Raw genomic sequence first — 15,077 nt, 5'->3', positions numbered from 1 at the left:
ATAAAGAATTCCTACAACTGAACAACAAAAACAAACAACCCAATTTAAAAATGAATAAAGGAATTGAAAAAAATACAAATCAAAACCACAATGCTATCACTTAACACCCATTGCTGCTGCTGCTGCTAAGTCGCTTCAGTCATGTCCGACTCTGTTCGACCCCATAGATGGCAGCCCACCAGGCTCCCCCGTCCCTGGGATTCTCCAGGCAAGAACACTGGAGTGGGTTGCCATTTCCTTCTCCAATGCATGAAAGTGGAAAGTGAAAGTGAAGTTGCTCAGTCATGTCTGACTCTTAGCGACCCCATGGACTGCAGCCCACCAGGCTCCTCCGTTCATGGGATTTTCCGGGCAACAGTACTGGAGTGGGGTGCCATTGCCTTCTCCCTAATACCCATTAGGACAGCTTTAATTAAAAAAAAAAAAAGAGGAAATACAGGCATTAGCAATTTCGAGAAATAGTTGTTAATACAGCCACTATGGAAAAGTTTGGAGGTTCCTCAAAATGTTACAGCATTACCATGTGACTAGGCAACTCCACTCCTAGACATATACCCAAGAGAAATAAAGACAAGCCCACGCAGAAACTTGTACACAAGTGTTTATAGTAGCATTAGTCGTAATAGCCAAAGGTGGAAATCAAAATGTCTAAATGTTCATTAATGGATGACTGGAAAAACAAATTGTCACACACACATACACACACACATTGGAATGTCATTCAGCCATAAAAAGGAGCAAAGTACTAATATATGCTGCATTTTGGATAAACCTTGAAAACATCTTAAGTAAAAGAAAAATCCACACAAAAGGACATGTGTTATATGATTCCTTTTACATGATATACCATAACAGGCAAATCCATAGATACAAAAAGATTAAAGGTTATCAGGGGATGGGAAGAGGTGGAATTGGGAGTAATTACTTGTGGGTGTTTCTATGGGGTGATGAAAACATTTTAAATTAGAGCTGGTGGTTGCACAACGTTGTAAATACACTTTGTTGATATTTTCAGTTGCTAAATCACATCCCACTCTGCAACTCCATGGACTGCAGCACACCAGGCTTCCCTGTCCTTCACTATCTCCTGGAGTTTGCTCAAATTCATGTCCATAGAGTTGGTGATATTATTGAACCATCTCATCCTCTGCCGCCCTCTTCTCCTTTGGCCTTCAATCTGTTCCAGCATAGGGGTCTTTCCAATGAGTTCATTCTTTGCATCAGGTGGCCAAAATATTAGAGCTTCAGCATCAGTCCTTCCAATGACTATCCAGGGTTGATTTCCTTGAGGATTGACTGGTTTGATCTGCTTGCAGTCCAACAGACTCTCAAGAGTCTTCTCCAACACCACAATTCAAAAGAACCAATTCTTCAGCACTCAGCCTTCTTTATAGTTCAACTTTCACATGCATATATGGCTACTGGAAAAACCATAGCTTTGACTATACTGATCTTTGTCAGCAAAATGATGTCTTTGCTTTTTAATATGCTGTCTAGGTTTGACATACCTTTCCTTCCAAGGAGCAGCATTTTGTCAGAACTCTCTGCTATGACCCATCTATCTTGGGTGATCCTACATGGAATGGCTTATAGCTTCATTAAGTTACACAAGTCCCTTCATCACAAGGCTGTGACCCTTGAAGATGTGAATAAACTAAATACTACCAAACTGTATAAAGTGATTAATTGTATATCATGTACATTTCAACTAAAAAAAAACTTTATTTAGAAATAATAGAGCTTACTTTCTTAAAGAAATACATTTCAGACATTAATTTTTAGCCTTTACCTAAATAATTCCATGAAGGGTAGTTACCAAACAATTTCTTGAGCTCCTGCCACACATTCTACCCCAACAGCAGTCAAATTTTGATTCTTTTCCTGATGTTCTAACATTTAACGTAATCCGTATCCTTTCAGAGATATGAGTTTCCATTTAATTTTTCTTGTTCAGATACAGATAAGTACAACAAAGATTTCCATAGAACTCATGATTTTAAAAACTCAGTGAGAATTAAAATTTCTATGTAAAAGTTTTACTTTGCAGCTTCTTGAGTCTCTTGTCTTTGAGGGGGAGGCTCTTAAGTTCTGTTTTTCATGTTTTAAATTGCTCTAACAAAATTTAATGTCATTGGATAAATCAACACTCAACTCTCATTATTTCACTTTCTTATACAACTACATTTTATGCAAGTAATTGTATGAAATTAAGATTGAGAGGCAAAGGTTATATTCATAAACATGGATTTTAATGTCAACAAATAGCTTCAAGCTTTTTTCATCAGAAGAGGTAAAAATATTTAAGAGAAAACTGACAGAGAATAAAATATAAAAGAAGGTAAAACAGAAATCAAGTCAGAGCTATATATGATCAAAATTTCAAGCTTATTTCATAAAATTTAAGCCTACAGTCAAGTTTCTACTGAAAAAGAAAATTTTTATAGATTTAGGCAAAAATATACAACATAGAAGTAATACTTTTTTCAAACAAACCACCACATTTTGTAGCTGTGTGGTTGGTTCATCTTCATACAGCTAAGAAAAAACTTCTCGTGGAGATTTCTGGAGTACTAGAAACAAGTGGTTTCTATATACTAATTATTACAGCCTCTGGCTCATCAATAAAATTGCAAGTAAATCTTTACATGGCCTAAACACCAGTATGGTGTTACTGTTCACCACATTTTCTAGCTGTCAGTACACACAGAACACTTAGAAATACACAGACTCACCTTCTGTGGAGCTAAGATGTTCTTTAAACTTATCCACATAGTGGTTCCCAAGCAGGGGTGATTTTGTCCCCCCAGAGCCATTTGACAATGTCTAGGGATATTTTCAGTTATTACCTTTAGAGCTCTACTGCATTAGTATGTGGACTCCAGTGACGCCACCAAACCTTTTAAAACACACAGGACAGCCTCCCACAATAAAGAATCATCAGGACCAAATGTTGACTTTGAGATATCCTGAGCTGCATTAATGGGCTCGTGCATTTGCATCCTAAAATCTGCACTACATGTTTTGTTCTGATGTCACAAGCTATAAATTTGATTTGTAACTGTAAGCCTTTGGCTAAATACTACAATCTCATGAAAAGAAGAGGTAAAAATATTTAAGAGAAAACTAACAGAGAATGAAATATAAAACTAAATAAAACAGAAATCAAGTCAGAGCTATGTATGACCAAAATTTAAAGATCTTGATAAATTCTCGATCTCTCCAACTTATTAGTTTTAATTTGCATTGTAAACAGTACAGAACATGACTGAAAATTAAGGGGCAGTTCAGAGGTTCTTTGTATATCTGTGCCATGTAAATACTTTTTCACTAAAACAAAATTTAAAGAAATGACAAACTATTTAATTCTACATTCAGATTTCAACTTTCAGCACTGCATTTACCTTTGCTGACACATTAACTCTTCTTTGGAAGGAAGTAGGCATCAAACTATTTGTTCTTCCTGCTATTTCGAACTTGTTAGTACTAAAAAGCACTTAAAAAATAATACTATTTAGGATATCCTTAATTCCAAATCAGATTGCCCCAGAGAGAGCAAATGGACGACATCTATTACTTTTGTTAGTTTCTCAGAACTAAAAAAAGGGAAAAAAGATAATAAAGTGATCTTCAAATTTAAACTTCAATTAATACTGGTCCCTAAAAGTCAGTTTAAAATAAAAATCAAGTTCCACAAAATAAATACACTGAAGCAACTATAATAGTAATAACCTTTATTTAAAATATTTTTTAATCTAGGAAAGCTCATTGTACATGAGCTTCCAACTAATTAGAGTCAAAACAAAGAAAATAAAACCAGAGAAAATCCTCTGTAGAAAAAATACAGAAGGAACATTTCTACACGTGAAAAAGCAGTAAGCAGTCTTAACATCTGAACATCCAAGTTTTAATTCCATCTCTCCTAGTGAACACTACTGTCAACCTTGAGATCTGACTTGTTCTTGTCATTCTTCACTGAGTAGATGAAATATGTTAAGGTGTCTTTTTCATTCACTGGAATAGACCTAAAGTGGCAACCAACTATCTATAAAGAAACAAAATTGAGGAAATTAAATTATAGATATTAATAGATTTTAAAAACTAGGTAAAAAAAAACACTGTCATCAAAAGAAAATGTGTGGTAAGAGCTATTTCCTTTCAAAAATAAATTGTATTTAACAAAACACCAACAGGACAAAAGGCATATAAGAATAAGACGTTATGAACAAGAGATAGTGTAATTTCAAAAGACCCCTTAGCCCGCTCAATTAAGTATATATTAATCAGAATGTGCACTGCACTTTCTTTTAAATTTTATAGCTGAGACATAGATCAAGAATTAAATACTTTTACTTGTAAACTTCAAATATCAATGAAATAAAACAGAATGTTAAGAGTCCACATGCATCATATAATGGTTTATGGTTTTTCTTATGGAAAAAGAACCACCATTAAGTCAGAAAAGTTTTGGTACAATAGAAACAAACCAAGAATTATCTTACAAATATGTTTGCTACGACTTAACATTCATTCATTCATTGGAAATATTCTTTGTTAAGATTCCCTGAAATTTTTTCTGTATAAAAATTATGGATGAGAAATGAGAAGGGAAAGGATGTCCACTGAAGAATGTTTACCTGCCTTCTTGCCTTTTCATTCTGCTAGTGTAACACATGCACTGCAACTACCAGTAGAAGTATATTAGACTAAACCGGGGCACTGAAATGCGTATTTAGATTCTAGAAGATAAAACTTCTTAAAGAAAAAGGTAAGAGACTTACGGAGGCTGGTCACTCAACTCTGGAATTGTTTATAAATATCTGCATTTCTGACTAAGTTATAACACTCATACTATTTGGATTTCTCATTTCTAAATAAGAAAACAGATCTTTAAAAGAAGATCAGATTATCAAAAACATCAGGTTTGATTTCTGCATTTAAAAAAATGTACATTTAAATATAACATTTAAAATAACCAGTTCTTAGGTTGTCATTTGTCCCAAAATAAAAGCACTTTCACTATGTATCTGTTTATATATCAACATATTAATAATTTATCATGGCAGGAAATATGTTTATGTTATATTAATGTACTATACAACTTGAAAAGGACTTGACCTTTTAAATCAAATTTAAAGAAAAATTAGATTGTTGTTGTCTAAACAAGAAGGAAAGAAGAAATTCTGGCTAAAGCTTTAATGTTAAAAAGCATTCTGCTAAAGAAGTGTACCTTCTATTCACCTATGTTATTCAATATGGACATTTTATAAAATGTTAGTTCTCTAAATTCAAGCTGAAGAATATAAGAAAACTGATTTACATATTTATTTATAGTCTGTCAAGTAGGTTAAGCATTTTTATTTTAAACATGATAGGAGTATAAACATATAGATCTATAGATATCTTAATATGACACACACATTTCTTGGCTCTATTATTTCCTGAGAAGACAAGCACTCAACTTTTCAAAATTCACTGAAGGACTGCAAGTCCTATATTCAAGAACCTATAAGTAAAAGCTTGGATCAAAGTCTTTGCGTTTTCTAGTCATAAAAACAGGGATGCTTCACGTAAAACAAACTAACATCAACAAGAACAAGTTCTGAAATAGTTAAATCAGCAAGTTACAGGAATACTGTTCAGAGGTTTATCTGTAAAATCTATTCCAACAAAAACTTCAAGAAAATTCTAACAAAGACATCAAAGCTTATTAATTTATTATTATGCCTCAATTAGGTGCTCAATAAGTGTTTACTGAGTAAAATAAAATTTTAAAAGAAACAGGTTTCTAGAGAGAGAATAAAAAAAACCTTTTACTTACTATTTCTGAAAATCAGTATTAGAAGATGCTTAGAAAACTGCATATAATCTACTGACTAATCATTATATAAAGGACTTTCCTAAGTGGTAGACAAACATTTCTAGACAACTAGATTCTTCCACAATAGATTTTATTAACTTTGATTTTTCTAACTAAAATGTATTGTTATATATACTAAATTAACATCATTAGCATTTAATGACTTTTTTTGTATTAAAGGTTAAATAGTTTAAAACTTATATATACCTCAACAAGCTGTGCTTTATTAAGTCCCGGTCTGGTTGGAAGTTTGAAGTGTCTTTTGTATCTCCTAAGTGTATTCACCTGTAATTGATATAAATCAACCTAGAAAAAATTAATGTATATGAGTTAGTTCATATCATTTGCTAATGACTAATATTTGCTATAAAAAACATTTCAACTTCAACACAGTGAAAATTTAATTCCACTATTTTAAAAGGCTTTTAAATAATAAAACTAAAAATGCATTAAATGCTTCAATATTTTGAGGATGATTATTAAAGACTGGGGACTATAAGAGTTGTCAATTGAGTAGGGAGGTTCAAGAGGAAGGGGACATATGTACACCTATGGCTGATTCATGTTGAAGTTTGACAGGAAACAACAAAATTCTGTAATTATCCTTCAATTAAAAAATAAGTAAATTTTTTAAAAAGTAAAAAAAAATTTATCAATTGAAGCCATAACAAGTCAAACTGCATAACTGCATGTTAACTGGCTATATTTAATTTTGCTTTCATTTTTAGAGTTTTCAAATGCTTCAAGTATTTTTAGAATTTGTTTGTATTTTTTAAATAAAACTTTCAGAAGTTTTACATTTAACTTACAAAGCTTTCACCTACCTCCGGAGTATCAATATCTTGAACAGGCGAATCGCCTCCATCATCATCACTCCCTTTTCTCTTTCTTCTGTTTCGCACACTCTGAATTAAGTTTTTATGATAATCACAAATGTAAAGATGTCTTGCCTGAAACAGAAAAGTTTCACAGACAACTTATGATTACAGGAAAATGTGTCTATGTATTAGTAAAATACATAGTTACGGTGAATTATTAAAAATATAAACATTAGTAACAGGCCATTATTAAGACAACGAACGTTTCTTGCTACTCTTAAGTCCTGAACCCAGTTAAAACATATCATGTCTAGCAATATTGTTAAAGAGGACTGGGGGGTGGGGTGGGGAGAAGTGCCAGTAATGGAAGGGAGAGAAGCAGAGAATGAGAAATTCCTACGCTCTGGATTCTGTCATCAAATTGCAGCGATGGTGAACTAGATTAGTTCAGCTTTGCCGGTTTTTTAAACAAGGGAAAAAAGATGCTGGCCACAATTTTGCTATTTGATAGTATTTTCTTTACTTAAAAGAGCATTTAAAAATATTAATACCATAGTGAATGCTTCCTAATCTAACTTAATACTCAAATTATAATCCAGACACAAAACCATCCACTTTTGACAAATAATTGATTTCACATCCTTACTAAATTCAAATTTGAATTATGAACTTTCCTGAGTATTAAATAAAAGCATTTATGTATAATACGTTTTTCCAACCAGAACAGTGTTAAATGATTCAAGTATACCTGGAAAGTTTCTCAAGAACAGAACTGATGAACTAACTGAATAGGCAGAAAGTATCCCACATAAAGTTCTCAAAAACGTTAATTACATAGTTCTGAGAGCTGTACGGCAGCCTCTGAAATACTGGGTTTTATACATCAGCAGTTACTTCTTAAAAAAAAAAATTGAGGAGTGAGCTAACAGGCTTTCACATTAAACTTTGAGCTAAAGTGCAAGTTAAGAAGATGCAGGACGTGTGACGGTTCTCACATCTTGTGATTTATTACCGTTCCCCAGGGCTCGGAAAAGTGGAAACGGTCGTTTCTAAAAACCTCCTAGATGGTCAGAGGAACAGACCTGCGAAAGGACGAAGAAAGAAACCCTGATGGCTGCCAAACGGAGGGCTGCTAACCCGCAGCGGCTGCCCGCTCCCCAAGTCTTGAGCAGCTGCCCTAGATGATGACACGGCCGCGCGGCTCGCAGCCGGGGGTCCCCCACCCCGCACCCGCGGGACCCGAGACAGGGTCCTAGTCGCCCGCAGCGTCCGGTCCTGGCTGAACTCCACTCCTGGACCGGGGAAGCTACCCGCTCGGGCAGCAAAACAAAGAAGGTGCCTCGGTTCCAGAAGGAGCCGTGGGTTGCAGAACAGCTACTCTGGGTTCTCGGCGCGGCCGCCCCCTTTGTTTCACCACCGACCCCCTCAGAGGAGGAGTGGGGGCCCTAAGGGGTGGGGGCGCGGGAGCGGGTCCGGGGGGCGCGAGACTGTTTACTGCGGACGGCGGGCCGAGTTGCAGCACTTTGTTGTTTGCTTCCTACTAGGGACCCCGGAACGGGCTCGCGAGGCACCCAGGTCTGGGGCTCCCGCACCCTCACCGACACGCGTCTGCTCCTCTCCCCGAGCGCCCCGGGGGGCGGGCAGAGCAGATTCGTACCGCCGTCACTTACGCTTTTATCCAACTCGATCTTCACCTTCTTCTGGGAGATGCTCTTCTGGATCCTTTTGCTGAAGCTGGCGTTGCCCGCCGCCCGGCCGCACCGCTCGCCGTCCTCGCGCAGACAGCACAGCTGCCCGGGGCCCGGCCCTGCCGCTCCCGGCGGCCCCGCCGCCGAGACTGCCCCTGCGCCCGGCACCTCGGCCCCGGAGCCAGCCCCAGCCCCGTTCCCGGCTGACGCGGCGGCGGCAGCAGCGGCGACCACGGCGGCCACAGCGGCGGCCGCGTCCCCGCCGCGGCTCATGTCCTCGGGAGTGAAGCCGTTCATGTTCCCGCACTCGCAGCGCCGCGCTGACAGAAGCCTTGCTCTCCGCGCCGCCTGCCTCTCTGGAGATGCAGGGGGTCTCGGCGGTCCCTCGCACCTGCTTGGCGGAGACTATTAACTCTGAGCCAGGGTCCTCCAGACAAGACCACGGGGCCCCGGCCTGCTGCTGTCTGCAGGCACAGGGTCAGTGGACGGGGCGTGGGATCGGGAACTGGAATCTGGCGTCGCCTGGAGCTGGGACGCCGCTCACTGTCACATGGAGACTCTTCAGCAGTTGGACCTCGATACCTCCACCTCCCTTCGGCCCTCGATCTGCGCAAGCGCGTTTCGCCCTTGCCGTTCCGCCCCTTCCATTCTGCCCGCAGGGCACCACGGGAATTGTAGTTCTCTTTTGGGAAGCCAACCTGAGCTCCAGTCTGACATCGAGCTTCATGGTTTAGGGGAACTACTTATCCCAGCATTTATCGCGCGGAGGCGGAGCTGGATTTTTTTTTTTTTTTTTCTTTCGGTAATACATTGAGAAAACAGGGGCGTGTGGTTGGGAGGTGGGGGTTGTGATGTTTTCTGGCTCTGGTAGCTCCCGGGAAGTTGAGCTGTGTTCAGCTCCTGGATTTTGCAGAGCTGGCACTTTAGACGAAGAGGTCACTTAACTCCTGAAGCGAAGCACAAAAGGCGGGAGGCGGGGGTAGGAGGGGAGGGCATGCGAGGGTAGGAAGGGAGGTGATGCGAGAGGAGGGAAGGTGTGGGGGAAAAAAGTTTCGGGCCTTTTTTGTATCTGTGAAAAAGTTTTTGATGTAAATATGTCTTTTGTGGGGCTTCCCAAGTGGCTCAGTGATAAAGAATCCGCCTGCCAAACGCAGGAGACATGGGTTCGACCCTTGGGTGGTGAAGATCCCCTGGAGAAGGAAATGGCAACCCATTCCAGTATTGTTGCCTGGAAAAGCCCATGGACAGAGGAGCCTGGCGGGCTACAGTCCATGGGGTTGCAAGAGTCAGACACGACTAAGCAACTAAACAACGTTTTTGTGGGAAACCCAAACCAAGGAGAACGGCGCTCTGGCAGTTTTTGGGTCCCAGAGGTCTCATGTCTAACCCCATGGGGTCTGGGTAGCAGCTCTGCCGACTGACGCCCGAGATGGTCCATCAGGGCGCCTGCGGGGGGCTGTGGGCAGGGGGATGACATGCGTCCTAACCTCCCGTTCGGCAGGAGGACTGAAGGCTCTCCAGATCCTAGCATTGTCCGTGCGAGGATCGCGCTGGCTTGCGGGGCGCACTCTGTCTGGCCTCCTGAGGTGGAGCTCCGGACGAGTGGACTTAAAGGGGCTGCTTTCCTCCTCCAGCCCGGGCACCTCCACTTTGTCCTCGAAGGAACCTAATCACCCTTGAAAAATAAAAAGCAGAACCCCTCCGAGTTCCGGTCAGCCACGAGCTCCCAGAGACCGAAGGCGCGCGCTCGGCCGAGAGCGCCCCGGGAAAGTGGCGCTTCGAACTCGTGAGCGCGCGCACGAGTGTCTGGGTACGTGTCTGTGTGCTCGCGCGTGTGAATGTACGTGTGTACGCCTGCCTGTGGAGGGCGGTGTGGAAGGTTGGGAGTGGCTGGTACGAAAGCTGCACCTTTGCTAATGGTAGCGCGTCATTTATCAGTACGTATATCCTGTTCAATCCCATTGTTTAAACAAAAATAGAAAGCAGTAGGGTTTTTTTGAAAGCTCTTTTATATTTGCTGAGTAAACTGAGTGATAGATGAGTTTTTAAAAATGTAAACTGTCATCTACCCTGATATTCATAGCCATCCAGTCCATCTGTGCACTTCCGCTCTAAGAAACAGCAAAGGAAGAAAAACTTTAAATAAATGTAGTGGGCAAAAGATGCTGAATGGTGAGTGTTGTGTTTTCTTTTCAAGCTGCACCGTCCAGTAGGGTGTCTGCTTGCCTTATGTGGATATCGAGCACTTTAAATGTGGTTAATTGTGAATGAAAAACTGAATTGTTCATTTTAATTCATTAAAAAATCTTAAACTGATTTCATTTATTGGAAAACTTCTAAATATGTTTGGAACAATCTATTTTTTCGACTTAAGTGTTAAGTCTAAACTTAAAACCTGAACTGAGATATGCCAGTATATATAAACTACCAGCAGGATTTCAAAGACTTAGTAACATTTTTCTTAAGAATATTACTTTAGTAATTTTTTTACATTAATTACAAGTTCAAATTATATTTTCACTATACTAGGTTAAATAAAATATAACATTAAAGTTGACCTGTTTCAACTTTGCAAAATATGCCTACTGTAACATTTAAAACTACACATATAGCTCACATTATGTTTGTATTAGATATTGTTGGCTTAAAGTATTAAAATGAAGAGTAATATTTCTTATTGTTTATGGATATAGTTTCTTAAATAATAAAAATGAGAATATATGGACAGGATGGACCAACTTCAGGGTGGTGGTCATGTTAGGAGAGAGGCCATGGATGTTATGTGGGAATGGCTGAAAGGTGGTTTCCATTTACAATCTAAAGTAAACATATTAGGATGTTAGATTTTCTTATTTTGGGTACTTTTATATATAATTTAAAATAATTTATAATACTGTGTGGTTCTTGCCCAAAAGTTTATAACCTATCTTCTTCAAATATAATCAAATCATATGATTATACAGTGGAAGTGAGAAATAGATTTAAGGGACTAGATCTGATAGATACAGTACCTGATGAACTATGGACGGAGGTTCATGACATTGTACAGGAGACAAGGATCAAGACCATCCCCATGGAAAATAAATGCAAAAAAGCAAAATGGCTGTCTGAGGAGGCCTTACAAATAGCTGTGAAAAGAAGAGAAGCGAAAAGCAAAGAGGAAAGATATAAGCATCTGAATGCAGATGCTTATATGCTCCAAAGGAGAGCAAGGAGAGATAAGAAAGCCTTCCTCAGCGATCAAGGCAAAGAAATAGAGGAAAACAACAGAATGGGAAAGACTAGAGATCTCGTCAAGAAAATTAGAGATACCAAGGAAACATTTCATGCAAAGATGGGCTCGAAAAAGGACAGAAATGGTATGCACCTAACAGAAGCAGAAGATATTAAGAAGAGATGGCAAGAATACACAGACGAACTATACAAAAAAGATCTTCACAACCAAGATAATCATGATGGTGTGATCACTCACCTACAGCCAGACATCCTGGAATGTGAAGTCAAGTGGGCCTTAGAAAGCATCACTACGAACAAAGCTAGTGGAGGTGATGGAATTCCAGTTGAGCTATTTCAAATCCTAAAAGATGATGCTGTGAAAGTGCTGCACTCAACATGCCAGCAAATTTGGAAAACTCAGCAGCGGCCACAGAACTGGAAGAGGTCAGTTTTCATTCTAATCCCAAAGAAAGGCAATGCCAAAGAATGCTCAAACTACCGCACAATTGCACTCATCTCACACGCTAGTAAAGTAATGCTCAAAATTCTCCAAGCCAGGCTTCAGCAATACGTGAACCGTGAACTTCCAGATGTTCAAGCTGGTTTTAGAAAAGGCAGAGGAACCAGAGATCAAATTGCCAACATCTGCTGGATCATGGAATAAGCAAGAGAGTTCCAGAAAAACATCTATTTCTGCCTTATTGACTATGCCAAAGCCTTTGACTGTGTGGATCACAATAAACTGTGGAAAATTCTTCAAGAGATGGGAATACCAGACCACTTGACCTGCCTCTGAGAAACCTATATGCAGGTCAGGAAGCAAGAGTTAGAACTGGACATGGAACAACAGACTGGTTCCAAATAGGAAAAGGAGTACGTCAAGGCTGTATATTGTCACCCTGCTTATTTAACCTCTAAGCAGAGTACATCATGAGAAACGCTAGGCTGGAAGAAGCACAAGCTGGAATCAAGATTGCCGGGAGAAATATCAATAACCTCAGATATGCAGATGACACCACCCTTATGGCAGAAAGTGAAGAGGACCTAAAAAGCCTCTTGTTGAAAGTGAAAGAGGAGAATGAAAAAGTTGGCTTAAAGCTCAACATTCAGAAAACGAAGATCATTGCATCTGGTCCCATCACTTCATGGGAAATAGATGGGGAAACAATGTCAGACTTTATTTTTGGGGGCTCCAAAATAATTGCAGATGGTGATTGCAGCCATGAAATTACAAGACGCTTACTCCTTGGAAGCAAAGTTATGACCAACCTGCTGCTGCTGCTGCTGCTAAGTCACTTCAGTCGTGTCCGACTCTGTGACCCCATAGACGGCAGCCCACCAGGCTCCCCCGTCCCTGGGATTCTCCAGGCAAGAACACTGGAGTGGGTTGCCATTTCCTTCTCCAATGCATGAAAGGGAAAAGTGAAAGTGAAGTTGTTCAGTCGTGTCCGACTCTTCGTGACCCCATGGTCTGCAGCCTACCAGGCTCCTCCGTCCATGGGATTTTCCAGGCAAGAGTACTGGAATGGGGTGCCATTGCCCTCTCCAATCACCAACCTAGATAGCATATTAAAGAGCAGAGACGTTACTTTGCCAACAAAGGTCCGTCTAGTCAAGGCTATGGTTTTTCTAGTAGTCATATATGGATGTGAGAGTTGGACTGTGAAGAAAGCTGAGCACCGAAGAATTGATGCTTTTGAACTGTGGTGTTGGAGAAGACTCTTGAGAGTCCCCTGGACTGCAAGGAAACCCAACCAGTCTATTCTAAAGGAAATCAGTCCTGGGTGTTCATTGGAAGGACTGATGCTGAAGCTGAAACTCCAATACTTTGGCCACCTCATGCGAAGAGTTGACTCATTGGAAAAGACCCTAATGCTGGGAGGGATTGGGGGCAGGAGAAGGGGACGACAGCGGATGAGATGGCTGGATGGCATCACCGATTCGATGGACATGAGTTTGAGTGGACTCCGGGAGTTGATGATGGACAGGGAGGCCTGGCGTGCTGCAATTCATGGAGTCGCAAAGAGTTGGACACGACTGAGCCACTGAACTTAACTGAAAGTGATAAACTGACTGTGCCTCCTTTACAGACAATGCAATGTTTTTAAAAGTTCCAATCAAATACTCATTTATTGGCACGCCAGGATCTTTTCTGGGCCCTTGGGATAGGAAAATAATTGAGAAAGGGTCCTAATCATTTTGGGTCTCAGTCTAAATGGGGAGACAGGTACCTTAACAAGCACATGATACTTGTTGCTGTAAACGAACGTTTGTGTCCCCCACAAAATTTTTATGTTGAAACCAAATCCTTAATGTGATGAGATTTGAAGGTCAGGTCTTTAGGAGGTGATTAGGCCATAAGAATGGAGCCCCTAGGAGTGGGATTAGTGCCCTAGAAAAGAGGCTCTAGAGAGCAACCTCACTCCTTCTGCCATCCATGTGAGAAGATTGCCATCTAGTAACCAGAAAGTGGACACTCACTAGCCATGAATCTATCAGCACCTTGATCTTGGACTTTCCACCCTCCAGAACTGGAAGAAATAAATTTTGTTTATAAGTGCCCCCTGCCTACTGCCCCACCACCAGCCAACGGTATTTTTTATAGTAGCCTAGACAAACTAGCAGAGAAGGCAATGGCAACCCACTCCAGTACTCTTGCCTGGAAAATCCCATGGACGGAGGAGCCTGGTGGGCTGCAGTCCATGGGGTTGCTAAGAGTTGGACACGACTGATTGACTTCACTTTCACTTTTCCCTTTCATGCATTGGAGAAGGAAATGGCAACCCACTCCAGTGTTCTTGCCTGGAGAATCCCAGGGACGGGGGAGCCTGGTGGGCTCCCATCTATGGGGTCGCACAGGGTCAGACACAACTGAAGCGACTTAGCAGCAGCAGCAGACAAACTCAGGCTTCCCTGGCAGCTCAGCTAGTAAAGAATCCACCTGCAATGCAGGAGACCCTGGTTTGATTCCTGGGTCAGGAATTTCCCCTGGAGAAGGGATAGGCTACCCACTCCAGTATTCTTGGGCTTCCCTGGTGGTTCAGACAGTAAAGCATCTGTCTGCAATGTGGGAGACCTGAGTTCAATATCTGGGTTGGGAAGATCCCCTGGAGGAGGGCGTGACAACCCACTCCAGTATTCTTGCCTGGAGAATCCCCATGGACAGAGGAGCCTGGCGGGCTACTGTCCATGGGGTTGCAGAGAGTCGGGCATGACTGAGTGACTAAGCACACAAACAGACTAAGACACATCCCTCAATAAAATTAAAGGAAAAGTATAGACTTAGCATACAGGAGGAAATGATTCACCTCTGGCAAGTAGAAAATGTTCCTGGAGTAGATGACATGTAAATTCACCATCCCTGATTTAAAGTATCTCTTTAGTGTATCTGTTGTCCCTACAAAGAAATTTTCTTAACGACCATGGTTCATTGTTTATTTCTACAACTTCTCATATTCAGCAGGAGGCATAATCCAAGTCAAGGTTGGAATCGTGTTT

At 40.8% G+C, this 15,077-nt stretch overlaps 1 protein-coding gene across 3 annotated transcripts in view; it reads right to left on the bottom strand.

Annotated features, from left to right (window-relative positions):
* SAP30 (Sin3A associated protein 30) overlaps positions 1 to 9,112 on the bottom strand; it is an 84,774-nt gene extending 75,662 nt beyond the window's left edge. For 2 of the 3 annotated variants that reach the window (XR_011567984.1, XM_070794366.1), the window contains exons 1-3: positions 8,346 to 9,112; positions 6,682 to 6,807; positions 6,065 to 6,163 (exon numbers count right to left, since the gene is read on the bottom strand). Coding sequence is in view for 2 of the 3 variants with exons in the window: in XM_070794366.1 (XP_070650467.1) it covers positions 6,065 to 6,163; positions 6,682 to 6,807; positions 8,346 to 8,660 (540 nt within the window). In the remaining variant the exon portion in view is untranslated. Of the gene's footprint in view, positions 1 to 3,716; positions 4,043 to 6,064; positions 6,164 to 6,681; positions 6,808 to 8,345 lie in introns of those variants that run through there. The other variant, XM_019965774.2, reaches the window with a different exon arrangement.
* Between the last annotated feature and the right edge of the window lie 5,965 nt (positions 9,113 to 15,077).

This window comes from Bos indicus, chromosome 8 (assembly GCF_029378745.1).
Source record: "Bos indicus isolate NIAB-ARS_2022 breed Sahiwal x Tharparkar chromosome 8, NIAB-ARS_B.indTharparkar_mat_pri_1.0, whole genome shotgun sequence".
Taxonomy (NCBI): Eukaryota; Metazoa; Chordata; class Mammalia; order Artiodactyla; family Bovidae; genus Bos; species Bos indicus.
The sequence above is the reverse complement of the archived record's forward strand: the minus strand, read 5'-3'. Positions and strand labels throughout refer to the sequence as shown.